Source organism: Lissotriton helveticus, chromosome 7 (assembly GCF_964261635.1).
Source record: "Lissotriton helveticus chromosome 7, aLisHel1.1, whole genome shotgun sequence".
Taxonomy (NCBI): Eukaryota; Metazoa; Chordata; class Amphibia; order Caudata; family Salamandridae; genus Lissotriton; species Lissotriton helveticus.
In genome coordinates this window covers 1,021,394,731-1,021,410,986 of record NC_136068.1, presented here as the reverse complement: position 1 = coordinate 1,021,410,986, position 16,256 = coordinate 1,021,394,731, and the positions used below count along the sequence as shown (strand labels likewise).

The 16,256-nt window shown below is 47.5% G+C and overlaps 1 protein-coding gene across 2 annotated transcripts in view; it reads left to right on the top strand.

Moving 5' to 3' along the window:
- Positions 1 to 15,906, top strand: part of RNF145 (ring finger protein 145) — a 353,477-nt gene extending 337,571 nt beyond the window's left edge. For both annotated transcript variants that reach the window (XM_078653727.1, XM_078653728.1), the window contains exon 11: positions 14,114 to 15,906. In XM_078653727.1, the coding sequence (XP_078509853.1) occupies positions 14,114 to 14,746 (633 nt within the window). In that variant the 3' untranslated portion in view covers positions 14,747 to 15,906. The remainder of the gene's footprint in view (positions 1 to 14,113) is intronic.
- Positions 15,907 to 16,256: the final 350 nt, after the last annotated feature.

The following is a 16,256-nucleotide window of genomic DNA, read 5'->3' as shown; positions in this document are numbered from 1 at the left end:
CACAAAGTGTGCATGGCTATTACTCATATTAAGATTGAATTAATTTCTTATTGAATATAGTTTTTTCTGGTTTTGTAGGAACGGGCCCCTGATGAAGTATAATAGTTAAATTTTGTTTAAGTTGTAAACGTGAATATATTGTCCCAAAGGGTAAAGTTATGAAAAAAGAAAATAAATGAACATTTTCTGAACACTTTTTGGATTACAATCTGAATTATTGAAACATCATTGAACTGAGTGCAGACTGGAGACTCTTTCCACAGGAGGAAAACGCTGGTTTATTTTGTTTACTCATATCTCTCACTCAGGAGATTATACCAATCTGCACCTATTACCGAAATATCTGATTACACTTGAATACATGTGCGTGCTAGAGCCTTTCCATGTTTGGATTTATTTTATTATAATTGCCACTAGCATGTGATAGGTCTAGTTTCATGACATTTAATATGGAGAACAACCATAAAGTAGCTTCTTATAACTGCTTTTGTTTTGGTGGGAGATCTTTCCCTAGGCAGTAAGTGGCAGCTGCATATTAAAGTTTAATTTGGTTGACCATGGTACTAAAAGTGCCTTATATATTCGAAAGGGGAACATAAAAAAAATGACAGTTTTAATAGCACACTGCTAACATGGACAAAACAACGAAAACATTTTTTTTACTTTTCATATGCAGATTATTACGTTGGTGAGAACGGCCCTGGTATGTGTATTACTTTTTGATCACAGTTGGCTTTTCTGCAGCTTCACGTTTTCTTATTTTCTAGGAGACAGGGATAGCTCCCGTTAGTTTGTGCTCCATTGCTTCCTACCTACATTTGTCCAATACAAGTAACGATATACATTTACATAATAGAAAGAACATTTTAATGGAGATAACAAAGGACCTTAAAGGCTCTGAATATTAATAGGGTGCAAGGGCTTTTTGTGATGCAAGGATGTTAATGTTGGCCGAGCCAATTGTGTGGGCAGTAATACTCAGTGGAGAAAGTTGTGAGGGATGGGAGTGAGGGACTATGTTGTTGGCCGGTTTAACCATGGCCTGGCCTTTTTAGCCATGATCTGCGCTTATATTGTGCACTGATTGTTTGGCAGAGCTCATGTGTGCAAACATGGCTGGGTAGATATTTTTGTTGAGGGGAGCAAACGCAAATGGAGAATTACCACATGTCAAATTCGCCTATTTTGATCAGGGCTGGGCAACTGTTGCAGTGGAGGTAATAAACACAAAAACAGTTGGTTCTGTTGGGGTTCACAAAGTGCTTCGAATTGTAGAAGCCGCACACGTTTACTTCTAGCAATTATCAATGATTTAAGGAAAGAAAGGAAATAACATAACTCACCAAGGTATAGAATTGAATGCTGTATTCAAGCTTGACTATTGCCCTTCCTTTCAATTATTTTTATCCTTGTTGCATAACACACACCGGATGCCAGTTTTAATTAATCCCTTACGCTGCCCCACCCCCTCTCCTGAAGAAGACCCACCTTGACGCCTTTCATTCTATTGCGCATTTGTAGGGTCAAAACGTCGATGCACTTGATATGTCTACACAATGCTCATGATCATATTTTAAATCATTTTGGACCTTGCAGCGTATGTGCAACAATCATAAAGATAAACAGAAATCGTCTCCCCTTCCCATTTCTCACGTTGATTTGTCTTGTACATAGTGTACTGTTTATGTCACCAATCTGAAAGAAACACGTTAGTGTTCGATTCCTTACCTTAGAATATCCCCAGGCGTCAGACTGGATCTGGAAAGTTTTCGTCAGTAGTACCCTTGCGTGCTGGCAGGCGTCGTCTGCGGCTCCGCGTCCGTCGTCGGCGTCGTGATCGCCGGGATGACGTTGTCGGAGTACTTAGACGCCGCCCTCGCGCGCTGACGCCAGTTCTTCTTTTTTCCGCGCCAGCAAGCACAAATCCGGGAAGAGCAGTACTCCAGTCATTTTTTGACTAACTTTTTTGATCTCTTTTTATCACTTTTCGATGCCGTTAGGGATGCCTGGTTTTAAACCTTGCGACGCCTGTCACCGCCTGATGTCGGTGACCGACCCCCACCATCGGTGCCTTTACTGCCTCTGGGCTGACCACGATGACAAGTCGTGCCCCGACTGCCGGGCCTTGACCTCGAAGGCTAGACGGGAGCGGTCCCGTAAGCTGCTCGAGCTCCGGCAGTCGGCCGCTCGAGGTCCCGGTCGAGGAGGAAGTCGAGGGACTGGTCACGGAGCTGCAGTCATCGCCGCTTGTCGAGTCACCATCACTCGTCGGGCTCCAAGTCTTCCGGTAAGTCGAGGCATTCGAAAAAAGTCGAAGAGGCGTCTTTGCTCCTCTGACTCCCCCTCGACGTTAACGCGACGTGGCCGGGGTTCGGGCGACACTGCCCGCGCGGCTCCACCGGAGCCGTGTCAAGCTCCACACCCGCCAGTCCCTAGGCTGCACGTGACGCCGGAGGAGATACGTGACTTTCTCGTGGCCATGAGGACTCACTTCCCTATGTCGGCACCTGTCGAGGTGCTTTCGGGCCCCGCGGGTCCGACTGGGAGCCCTTTTGGGCCGGCAGCTCCGGCCCCGGTGCGGTCGGGTGCTTTGGCCCCAGCGCCGTCGTCGACTCCGGTCCTGAGGCCCCAGGACCCCGCAGGATCCAAGCATGGATCCGGGCGTCGCCAGTCGACCTCACAACTCCTCCACTGGCACCGACCCAGAGGGTGTCGCTCCCAATGCCGTCCGGGTGCGACGCCAGAGCGGCGCCGTCTCCGATGAGTGACCAATTCACCTACGACCCGGCTCCATCATTTTTGCCTAGTTTCCAGGAGATGTATGACGAGGAGGACTGGGAGGGGTCTTAGGACCCTCTGGCACAGCCGTGCCAGTTAAGCCAGGACTGGGCAGACGAGCTGGGGGAGGCCAGTGTTCTAGACACTTCGCCTGACACTGGATTCATCTCTCCTCCCTCAGTGGCTTCGGAGGAGGGGGCTACTTATAGTGTGGTGTTGAACAGGGCAGCCAAGGCCTTGGATCTTGAGCTCCCTTTCGCGGTCGTGAGGACTAATCTTCCGACTGAGGTGCTCAAACCGCAGGCAAGCTCATCGAATCCTCTACGCTGTTTAACGAGGCCCTCACCGACGTTCTGATGGACACCTGGTCCAAGCCCGCTACAGACCTCCCTGGAACGTAGCCCGACGCCACAGCCCGGCTCCGGGCGACCCCTGCTTTCTGTCCTTTCACCCCACCCCCGAGAACCTGGTGATTCAGGCCTCTACGTCCCAGACCGCTCCTCCGGATCGGGAATCCAAAAGGTATGATCAGTTTGGGAAGAAACTGTTCTCCTCTCTGAGTTTGGGGCTGCGGTCTGTCAACACCGCCTGCCTTTTGGGCCGTGGTCTGTCAACACCGCCTGCCTTTTGGGCCGTTACACCCACTCTCTGTGGGATACGGTTGCGGAGGTGCTGCCACAGTGTCCAGAGGAGGCCCGGACATGGCTCGCCCAAGCCCTGGCGGAGGGGCGGGATGCAGTACGGTACTCTATTAGATGTGGAATTGACACCACGGACTCGCTGGGCAGAGCGATTTCCACGACGGTGGGTGGTTCATTGCCACGCCTGGCTGCGGTCTGCCAACTTCTCGGGGGATGTCTTGGCCGAACTCATGTGCATGCCCTTCAATGGCCGTCGTCTCTTTGGCGACAAAGCGGATAGTGCGCTAGAGCGTTTTAAGGACTCCAGGGCTATGGCCAAGTCCTTGGGCCTGGGACAGCGCCAGCAAACTTCCGCTTTTCGCCGCTTTCGTGACCAAGGAAGGGACGCCCCCACACATCCAGCCAGCCACAGGCCGCAGAACCAGTGTCAACACGGATGTGGTTACCGCTGTAGCGGTACCGGGGGACAATGCAGGGTCAGTCCACTTCCGCCCCCGCAGCATCTGCCTCTAAGCCTTCCTAGTCCGGCATTTCAGGCCCTTTTGACGCCAGTGGGGGGCATGGTTCGCCATCACCCCCTCCACTGCCGCTCCATCACGTCGAACAGGTGGGTGCTGCAAATCGTCCGAAGGGGCTACTCCCTCCCCTTCGAGGGGACCCCTCCAGCCATGCCACCGCATGTCGGGGGATCACTTGCAATTTCTGCAGGAGGAAGTTATGGCCGGCCCTCTTGGCTAAGGGGGCCATCGTGTGCGTCCCTGGGCCAGAAGTAGGACATGGTTGCTACTCCCACTACTTTCTGGTACCCAAGAAGAGCAAAGGAGGCCTACGCCCTATCTTGGACCTCCGGAGCGTCAACGGCTTCCTTGGGAAGGAGAAGTTCAAGATGCTGACTTTAGCTCAGGTCCTAGCTACCCTAGACCCTGGAGACTGGATGGTAGCGTTGGAGTTGCAGGACGCTTATTTTCACATCCCCGTCCTGCCGGCTCACCGGCGCTTCACGGTAGGCCACGAGCACTTTCAGTTTACCGTGCTCCCCTTCGGCCATACCAGTGCCCCTCGGGTGTTCACGAAAGTGATGGCGGTGGTCGCAGCTCGTCTGCGCAGATCAGGGGTTTCAGTCTTCCCCTATCTCGACGATTGGTTGTTGAAGGCGGGCTCGCCCCAAACAGTCGTCTCCCACCTCCAGACTATGGCCGACCTCCTGCACTCGCTGGGGTTCTCCATCAACGTACCAAAGTCACACCTGTGCCCCTCTCAGAAGCTTCTTTTCATCGAAGCGGTTCTGGACTCGGGCAGTTTCGGGTTTATCCTCCCGAGCAGCGGGTTCTGGATATTCAGGCTATGATTCTGATCTTTCAGCCTTCATCCCGAGTTTCGGTCAGGTTGACACTGCGGCTCCTGGGGCTGATGGCCTCCTGCATCCTTCTGGTGCATCACGCCAGGTGGCGGATGCGGGCTCTGCAGTGGGACCTGAAGTTTCAGTCCCTTCATCCCGAGTTTCGGTCAGGTTGACACTGCGGCTCCTGGGGCTGATGGCCTCCTGCATCCTTCTGGTGCATCACGCCAGGTGGCGGATGCGGGCTCTGCAGTGGGACCTGAAGTTTCAGTGGGCACAGCATCAGGGTAACCTGTCCGAACATGTCCTGATCTCGGAGGGCACTGCGAGTCAGTTGCAGTGGTGGCTCACGAACCGCGATTGGGTCAGCGGCAGATCCCTCTCCCTACCCCAACCGGAGCACGTAGTAGTGACGAATGCGTCCCTCCTGGGATGGGGGGGCCACGTGGGAGAGGCGGAGATCTGAGCCCTCTGATCTCCGGCGGAGTCCTGGTTCCATATCAACCTTCTGGAGCTGCGGGCGATCCGTCTTGCACTGAAGGCATTCCTTTCCTCTGTCCGGGGAAGTGTAGTGCAGGTGTTCTCGGGCAACACCACCGCCATGTGGTACTGCAACAAACAAGGCGGGGTGGGGTTGTGGACCCTTTGTCAAGAGGCTCTGCGCCTCTGGACATGGCTGGAACACCAGGGCGTCACCCTGGTGGTTCAACACCTGGCAGGTTCCCTGAACGCCAGGGCGGACGAACTGCGCTGCCGGTGCATGATGGATCACGAATGGCGTCGGAACTCTGACGTGGCGCAAGGTCTCTTTCGACAGTGGGGAGAGCCTTGGTTAGATCTATTCGCCACCGAAGAGAACGCGCAATGTCATCAGTTCTGCGCATTGGAATTTCCAAGGCGTCACTCGCTCGGAGATGCTTTTCGTAGCGAGTAGAGCTGCGGTCTGTTGTACGCCTTTCCGCCTATACCACTTCTGCCCAGAGTGCTGAAGAAGATCAGGCGAGACCAGGCCCAAGTCATCTTTGTGGCTCCGGACTGGGCACGAAGATACTGGTATCCTGAGCTACTCAGCATGTCAGTCGATCCCCCGATTTGTCTGCCTCTTCAGGAGGACGTTCCTCCACCCGAACCTGTCCAGTCTCCACCTACATGCGTGGAGATTGAGCCACGACAGTTGAGGCCATTTGACTTGCCTCCTAAAGTCTGTGATGCGATTCTGGCAGCCAGGCGTCCCTCCACAAAATTGGTATACGCCTACAGGTGGAACAAATTTGTGGCATGGTGCACAGCAAAGGGTGTGAATCCACTCTCTGCCCAACTTTCAGAGGTTCTCCTCTTCCTTCTTTCTCTTGCCCAGCAGGGGTCTGCTCTGGGCACTATCAAGGCTACCTCTCGGCCATTTCAGCCTTCTTAAGGCTTCCTGATCAGCCTTCTCTTTTCAAGTCCCCTTTTGTAAATAGATTCTTGAAAGGCATCACACACATTTAAGTAAGTAAGTAATTCTTTATTGTTTAGTTAATTAAAACCATTACAATATAAAAAATACCACAGTGTTTAAAAGCAGGATATTGACACTACTGTATAAAAGATAAAGTCTATAAAATCAGACGTCAATCTAGCTTAACGATATGCTTGTTGAGGGCCGTGGCTCTGCCACAATGAAAGGAGTTCTTGTTTCAAGATCGAGTCTTTCCCAAGGGCCTCGTTTTTTCTCGAAATGGGTGATGAATTTGACTGTTCTACATATCAATTGTGGATCCATTGAACATAGGATTTGAACAATCGCTGACCGACAGGTGCGTACTCCGTGTTCATTGAATTTAGGTTTTAGCCAACACCGACGAGCTTGGTTCATGGCTGAACAGATACAAATCAAGTGAATGAAGTCTTGTTTACCTGCACCACAAAGTTCGCATTCTTTACTTTCTTGGGGCCTCCATTTCGGTTGATCTGCACTTGTTGGAAGGTTGCCCAACCTTAAATTGAGGTATTTGCGCTTAATAAATGGCGAGAAAGCAAGTTCTAAATAGGGTGCTGGTACAGGCTTTTTATATGAGTTAATAGTCATCCAGGCGTGGGTTCGATGACTAAAGGTTAGCTTATCGTTAAGGAGCAAGTGCCTTTTGGCAGTCTTCTTAACCACTTGTTTGAATGATATTACTGGAAGCTTAGTTTCCCAGAGAGTTGCCAACTCAGTTGTTTCTAGCGATTGTCTTAAGTACTTAGCGTACTCGGAGTTCGGACTCTTTTGGATTGCTTCCCACATAGCGCTGTAGACTTAATTTTCCTAATTCCTCCAGACATCATACCAAAATTTGATGGTCTCATACTTTTTCAAAAGCACTTGCGATTGCAAACCAAATTCAAGTCTTACTTGTGCCAGTGATGTGTTGCTTGGTAAGACAAATTCACGTTTTGTAGACTTTGGTTTGTATTTTGTCAATAAGTGTCGCACTTTTGCCATGATGTAGCACACTCCCGTATGCTATTGTTGGCAGTAACTTTGCTTTCAATGTGGTTAGAAATGGAGAGACCAATGGGCCTTTGAGCTCGATCGCTAAGTTGGTGAAGGCATGTAATAGGGTGGAACCCTTTTTTTCAATGTCTTTAAAGTGAGTAGAGAAGTTGAGGCACTTATCTAGTTGTATCCCCAGATACCTGTAGCTATCCACCACTTCCAGCTTAACATTGTCTATTAGGAAAGTTGGTGGGACTTTGTGGCGTCGTGTTATAACCATTATCTTGGTTTTCTTACTGTTTATTTCTAACAGATTCTGTTTGGTGTAACTGGTCAGTTCTTGCAGTACACGTTGTAAGCCTATTCTCGTTTGACTTAATTGCACCACATCATCGGCATAGGATAGATGTGTTACACGTAAATTACCTAGCCGGGGAGGATGGGCATTACTCTGGTCTAGGCTTACTGTCAGATCTAACAAAAACACTACGGTAGGGGGGGACCTAGGGGAAGTTTACAGACCTCGCTCTGGGTACAATCCCCAACAGGCATATAAACAACAAAAGGTACCAGAGGGTCTCGAGGGGTGTGCCCACAAAGAACAGAGAGCCAACCTTTCCCTGCAAACCAAAGTGATACAACACAGAAGATTCTCAACAAGATGAGGAAAATACCCATCAGTCACCATACGGATCCGCCCTTCATCATTTGGGATTTTATCCGTACCACCCGTCTGAGAAGCTCGGTGCCACACTAAGAGGTCAACCCGGTGGTAAGGGGGTTCCTCAAAGGAGAATGGCAGTGACGGTGTGGTAGACCACTCGATGTTGGTAAGTGGCCCTAGATATGGGACTGGGGTGTGCAGTGCTGGAAAAAGTGATAAAGTGAAAAAAACCAATAAAGAGTGTATTTAAAATTGGTTTGAATAGGCACTTGAGAAGAAGTTTATTCAGTGTTTGCCTAACATACCAAAAGTATAAAAACAATATAACCTAAGGCCTTCTCATAAGGTAGACTGCTTTAGGTCAGGATAGGTCAACTAGTTTCTGCAATACTGGGACTGTTGTTCCCTTGCATTCATCAGGACCAATATAGATAAAAACTACTGCACCAAGTGAATGTTAAAAAATTAAGTGAAAGGTGACACCAGGGTAACAGTGCAAGTGCAAAAAAGTCACCTGAACGCTCCCGATGCCCTTACAGTCTGTGTTGATCACTGAGGAGAAAAAATGGGTTAGGTATAGCTAACATCATTGAGTGGGCTGACCAGAAGGACCATTTTATGTGGATCAAACGTTGCATCACACTAACAGTGTTGACATATAGGCACTTAATACTAATATGGCCTGATTTATAATTTATTCGGAAAGACAATTTCATAAGCCGAATATGTCACAATCCTTACCTAGATCTGTAAGGTTGACTGACCTCACCCCACCTGGCAGCGGCTCAGGGGAAGATGAAGCACCGCTCTATAAAACATGTAAAGTACACGTAAAAAACACAACACACTCTCTGTTCTTTGTGGGCACACCCCTCGAGACCCTCTGGTACCTTTTGTTGTTTATATTACTGTCAGATCTGCCATGAACAGATTAAAGAGGTAAGGGGCCAACACACAGCCTTGTTTTAGGCCGTCTACGGTGCCGATCATCACACACATGTTTCCTCCTGTTCCCTTTGTGATGCCTCAGTGGGACTTGAATCTTGTGCTTACGTATCTGATGTGCGCTCCCTTTGAGCCACTTCCTAACTGTCCTCTTCGTCTTCTAACTCTTAAAACTGCATTCCTGGTTGCCATCAACTCTGCCAGGAGAGTGAGTGAGCTCCAGGCTCTATCTTCTAAACCTCCTTTCCTCTCTGTCCATCCGGACAAGGTTGTTTTGAGGACTCGTCCTTCTTTCCTGCCAAAGGTGGTCAAAGCCTTTCATATCGGGCAGTCCATCACCTTGCCCACCTTCTTTCCGCCTCCACATCCTACGAAAGAGGAAGAGAGGCTCCACCGTCTGGACCCAAAACATGCTCTCTCCTTCTATCTAGATCGCACACGCCAGTTCCGGGTGGACTACCAGCTCATTGTTGGTTACGTGGGCGCTAAGAAGGGACGGGCGGTGCACAAGCACTCTTGGTGGGTCGTCTTGGGCATCAAAGTGTGCTACTCTTTAGCGTAAAAAGAGCCTCCTGTTGGGCTGCGCACCCATTCCACTCTGGCCACGGCGGCTACTACTTCCCTGGGTCGGGGGGTCCCCTTGCAGGACATCTGTCAGGCGGCAACGTGGGCCTCGCTGCACACGTTCGCTAGGCACTACTGCCTGGACAGCCAAGTCCGGAGAGATGGCTTTTTCGGCCGTTCCGTTCTCCAGGACTTTCAGGTGTGATCTTGGTTCGCAGACCCACCACCGGGGTTGGTATTGCGGGGGTATCTATTCTAAGGTAAGGAATCTAACACCAACGCGTTTCTTTCAGATGCACAAGTTACTTACCTTCGGTAACGATATATCTGTAAGAAAGATTAGTTAGTGTTAGATCCTTCCCGCCCCACCCATCCTCCCCGTTCTGCAAATTGATATCTAGGGTTAAGGACATCCCTTTCAGAGCCCTAGTTTCATGGAACCAGTGTCGGTTTCTATCATGGCTCTGCGTTCCTGGCGCGGAAAGCTATGTACAGAACTGATGTCAGCGCGCGAGGGTGGCATCTAAGTACTCCAACAACGTCATCCCGGCGATCACGACGCCGACGACTGACGCGGATCCGCAGACGACGCCTGACGACGCGCAAGGGTACTGCTGACAAAAACTTTCCGGATCCAGTCTGATGCCTGGGGATATTCTAAGGTAAGGAATCTAACCCTAACTAATGTTTCCTACAGATATATTGTTACCGAAGGTAAGTAACTTGTGCTTCACCACATGTCACCTTTTTCACCACAGTCACATATTCATTTTGCAATTGATTTGTAAATTGCGACAGCCTTGAATAGTTGACCTCTACTTGAATACAGCATTCAATTCTATACCTTCGTGTGTGTTACGTTACTTCCTTTCCTTCCTTACATCATTGATTGGTAGAAGTAAACTTCTGCTGCTTCTACAATTGAAAGCAATTTCTGAACCGCAACAGAACCAACTGTGTTTAATACATACACCCAGGTTCTGAGGGACACCGGGTTGCCCCATTATTACTATTACTATAGCATTGGAGGTAATGGCACATGTTTTTGTTAGGTCGAGCCTAGCGTTGCAGCGCATGAGTTGCTCGCATTGTGAGGCATGCTGTATTAGGGTATTTCTTTTTAGAAGTGGTGTGGAAGCCCCGCCCATATTTTTCATTGGCTGGCGTCATCGTCCATGGTAAATGCTGGCTTCTGATTGATAATGAGGCTCCTTGGTCCCTCCTGGTTACCGCCCTGTCTCCTTTTGGAACCGCCCTATAAGGACTGGATCTTTTACTTGCGGCATTATACTGTCTCCTTCAATTAGTCGGTAAGCCCTTTTTCTTTTTATAGGGCAGTGAAGCACGATGCAAATATAAACAAGCGGCAACAGCGTATTTTTTTACACTGAATAAAGCCCAGCGCTTTAAAGTGCAGCAAACATGTTTGCTTGTTCATGCTGAGCTCAGGACTCTGCGCTGTTTGTTTATTCATTTATTTTTACTTTGTCAGAGCGCGGCACCCACTTCAGGGACCTTGCGCTCTGTTTATTTATTTTACTTTAATCCGTAAAGTACTGTGAAAGCGCAAACTAAATGTCTTTTTCAACACAAAGGCACCTTGTTCCTGAGAGTCCGGGTAGTCTAAAAACAGATAACGGCGGGAGCTACAGGTCCATTTTTAGAGTAAAGGAACAGTCAGTCAATAACGTTTGCCAAGCTTACCTTTCATTGACCTTTTCAGTCCAGCACGCCATACCCACTGCTGAATAGTTGTGTTTACGATGCGATACTAGTCATTAATCACAATGCGGGCCACCAGGACACAAAGGAGTCGTCATCCACTGTTGGATACACTGAAGGGCGACAAGAGATCTGAGGAGCCACTCTCCCCCCTTGGAATCTTTAAATACTGCTTCCCCCAAACCATTGTTTTTGAGTCATGTAACTGTCCCTCAATCCACCACCCCCTTTTAGCCGCCTGGCATTCCTTCCTGTGTGACATCATGCAGACACACTTCAAATTCCACCACTCCTTTCAATAATGGCTCCAAAGTGAGCGCAGCTCCGAAACGGCACTGTGAGCATATTTAGAAACAAATATTACAGAACACGGAGGTTTCCCATCGAGCACCATGAAAAAGGTGCATGTTAAATGTAAAAGGTAAGCATTTTTCTCTCTTCCTTACTAGAGTAGCTGTCACTTTCAGAGGAACAAGTGCATTAGTATGACAGCCATCAACAGTCGCGCTCCGGTTTCAATGGTCTCTTCCAAAATAACCAGAAAGAGTTCCTGCTGCTGGCACCGCTCGTACCCTCATGAAAATACTCCACATGACACACCGACGCACGAGAGGTGCCTGCAGCCTTCCAGCACCACCTTTGTTTGGACAGACCGAATCGTGAAAGGGGCCAAGACGTTTTGCCAGACACGTCTGGGAAATATGACTTCAGCGACATAAACACGACAGCGATAAGGTGAACCTGGATCCGTCCTTTCATGACAGGCGAGTCAACTAGATTTTCTAACGACACACAACACTAATCCTCCATGAAACAATTGGTGATATCTAGTTTTGGACTAATAAATCGGGTTACTTACATCATGCTACCAGCTTCCTTTCCCCGTTTCATCACACAGAGCTCCACCATATCTTACTGTATTACATACAGCATAACAATGGAAACTCTTTTGCTGGATTGAAGTGGAAATTCCAATGGCAACTACCATAATCTGTCATTCCTTTTATGTACCATCATCAACCCAAGCTGCGTACAATAACATAAATGCACTGACGTTGGCTAGAAAATATGTGGTACATGTGTTCTTTTTTTACTACCATTGTCTTGAACATGTTAGAATTCAGTTATTTGGATCTGCTTTGTATGCGGTGGGCAAACATTCTATGAGTTCGTTTTGTTATTCACATAGAGAGGTGAGCTGTATTTGTATTTCTCCCTGGCCCGCCCTTTGTAATCTTATATATTGTTGCACGTTTGAGAAAATTAAATGCTTTGTGTCATTACAGATTTGAAGAGGCTTACCTATTATAAAGACTGATTGCCATATACAACAAACATATTTTATTATAATGCAAATTACATGCTGTGCTACAGAAAGCAACAGAATAAGCAAATTTGAGTTTCCCTATATCACACAGTTTATCTTCACAACATTGAACCCCTGACTGACTACCAGGGATTCTAGATGAGACCATCATCTCCCTGTGGTCTATAAGTGTCCTTGATTATTGCTACCTTCAGGCATTCATTTGGCTTAATATGTGCCCATGCTTGACTAGCAGGTGATTCTTCAATGTCATATGTTAATTTTGCCAGTGACGTTGCTGGGAGGGAGCGGTCCTCCCTGGGTGGCACTTTATTTGGGGGTGGCAGAGGTGAACAATTGTCGTCGTCTGTCGACTAAACCCCCATCTCCCCCCCTCCCTTGCTGTTACCTGCACCAGTGTCACTGGGCGGCAAACTCAGGTATCGCCCCGGACGGCAAAAGCTGTAGATACGCCACTGAACATTTTGCGATTAAAAAGAAAAGTTTGATGGTATTTAGTAACTAGTCTCACGTGGGACTTCTAACCTAGGGAATGTAGAAAGCGTTGTTGAGCCACAATTTTTTTGTGAGACTACAGTGCCTCACTGCTGATAAAGGGGATGTCACTGCTAGCCTGTCCTCATCGATGGTTCTTTTCTAAGTGTGGCGCTCCTGTGATGCAAACTGGTGTAAACCATTGTATGTGAGTGAGTACAATCAACCTGATCCCTGAGGGAACTGACCCCTTTCTACGTGAAGGGCGTTTGTGAGAATTTGCTTGGTGTGAACCAAGGGGCTAAGTCAGATTTTTTTAGGTCGAGCTTGGGCAGCGCATGCGCTACTCTGCGAGGCATGCTGTATTGGAGTATGGAACAGAAGCCCAGCCCACTCTCTGCCTATATTTTTCATTGGCTTGTGTCATTGTCCTTCGTAAATGCTGGCTTCTGATTCGTTAATAGGCTTGTTAGTCCCTCCTTAGTACCACCTTGTCTTAATTCGTAACCTCCCATGAGGACTGGCCCTTTTTCTTCTGTTACACAGTGAGTCTTTTTAAGTCTTTTTTGCGCTATGTTCTTTAAATAGTTTGTCCTACTGCAGGCATGCAAGCACGATATGCTTTCCTGCAACATTCAGTGTGTCTTGTGCGCTTTCACTTTCTAAGCAACCCGGGGCAATGGCGGCCACTTCTTTGAATCTGTCTTTTTTTGGGTATATATTCTCTGTTTTATGAATTACACTGCTGTATAAAGTAAAAATAAAGATATTTTTAAAAAGAATGTCTCGTAAGGGTTCGAGCTATTGGCATTGTAAATGTCAATGCCTTTTATTTATGTTAATTATCAAAACAAAAATAAAAGCCATTGTCATTTACAATGCCAATAGCTTAATCTCTCCTAAATGCGAGACCTATTGCATTGCAAATGCTTGTTAAATAGACTCCCTTGGATCAGTGGTCTATAGGAGAGGAAGTCAGGAATTCCCAGTGGGAGAAGGGAGGGTTTTAGGAGCTGTTGCAAATTGAAGGTAAAATGTTTGTCTTGCAGAGTCTAACTTTAGGGAATGAAGCGCCATCCTTTGGCGAATTGCCTTGAAACAGTCGGAGATTCTCAATTTTAAGAGGGTTTGTTTTTTAGTATGTCTAAACATGTGCACTGAATATGCTTTTTTCTAAATGCCTTTTTTACCTCCTCTACAGGACATGAAGAATGCCATTATCACCCCCTGCAACCATTTCTTTCATGCTGGATGCCTTAAAAAATGGCTGTATGTACAAGAGACCTGCCCCCTATGCCACTGCCAGCTGAAAAACTCTCCACAACTACAACCAGGGCCAGAAGCTATGCCTGCCCCAAATGTGGTAGCTGAGCCATTAGCCGCTGAACCAGAACCTGCTAAGCAGCCAACACTTGAAGAAGCAGCAGCAGCTTCATTATGTCAGGACCTGAACACCGTGAATCCTGGAAATTCATCAACCGAGCAAGCCTCCCTGAGCACACCGGAAAAGAATGAGACTATGAGCCCAGATATGACACAAGAAAAAGTCTTGCCGGTGAGATGGCATGAAGTTGTGATTCTACATGGCTCAGACTCCAGCTTGCCCTTAAGGAAGGAGCAACAAGAGGTGAAGTGTCAGGGAGGCATTACTGAAAGATTTGCTACTCCATTGCTTGGGTGGGATGAGATTTTAACTCCTGAACATCCAGTCATTAATGGTCCAGTGGGCCAGGTGAGACAGTCCGAGAAGCGAGGGAGCCAAGAGGCCACGGAGGACTGCATGTCTGCGTTAGTATTTGAAGCAGAGTCTGGCATGGGGAAGAGACATTGCTGAGAGCACTTCCTGTACACCTGATGTGCTTTCCACCCCAGCTTCCTTCAACCAGTTCCACAGTTAATGCTGATAAAGTGTCATTAGTAATATCTGGAGCGGATTATGTTGATGATTTGGCTGGAGCTGTGCTCTGGAAATGTCTGTCTATTCCCAGTGCAGCCTCTTTGGTTGAGAGGGTGGCAAAGGCTCCTTGTGAACATTCTGCAAGGAAAGGCTGATAAAGCAGCTCTGCAGGATAGATGCTGCTGACTGAGAATATTTCATCTGCAGGGAGCCCTTTGGGCAGTGAGACTTCCCTCCCAGCCCTCATATTGCAGGGAGGAAAGCAGAGCCTGAGGAGTCCCTGAAAGTCCTTTGAACCAGAGCTGTGTGAGTTCTGTACAGCACCCAAGAGAATCAAAAGGGAAAGGGCTGTTTATGTGGGCAGGTTAATGCACGCGCTTGCATGCACATGCACGCTGTGTACACGTATATACTCACACATCAGGTTCTGTGGGGGGGGGCACAATGACATTAATCTGCTACAGCTGGAACTGCAGGGAATGTGTCCACCGCTTTCAAGAGGAAATGTGATGGGATATATATACTTAAATATATATCTATATTCCCTTTTATTTAGATTTTTGTAAAATGACTCTTGTCCCTTTATGATGTAAAACTCGAGTTCCAGAGATCACTTTCAATAACTAGAGGTGTGAAAGTGGGAGGAGCTTTAGATTACTGACAGGGTACTCAGGGGTGGTTGAATTATGTGTAATCATCAATTCTCGCAATTGATTTAACAGTATTAAATTCTGGCCAATAATGCACTTTTGGGAATGAATATGCAGTGATGTGTATGACCAAGAGCTGCCAGCAACCCAAAGTTCTTTGGATTTGCACCTTTATTTTCCTTTTTGAAGAGATTTTGTCGTATTTAAATTTTTACCTCCATATAACTGCTTTAGTTTGAATGTATAGAAATGAAGCAATTTTATATGTGAATTTTGATATAAAAATAGTGACTTATTTATACAAATCCGCTTTGCTTTAAAGGAAGGTAGTGTTCCTGTCCGACTTTAAAATTATGAAGTAATTTTTTTAAATCATTTTTTAGTGTTACATTTGGATGTAGACTGACAATAGGTTAAATGTCCCAATAAATGACATTTGAACATGCATCAAGTGGTTGTAATCAGTGCTGTTGAATGAAGTACAGTTTTGTTTTAAAAAAGAGCTTTTTTAATCTGTGCAAGCTATTTAAACAGTATAACTGGCATCAAGCGACATTTGTAGGTATCCGATTTGCTACAGTTATCTAAAGCTCAAAATGAAGTAACTGATATCACATTCATGTTTCATTGGGCCCTTGCCCTGGCTAGCCATCCCATGCCTCCTCCTCCTTAAACTCCACCTGTTCCCCCTCCCATTTCCATGCCCATCATCTGGCCTTTCTAGATCACAGCAATCATGCGCTGGTCCTATATGATTTGCCTCACTATGCTCCACAATTCCAGCTGTCATACATCGT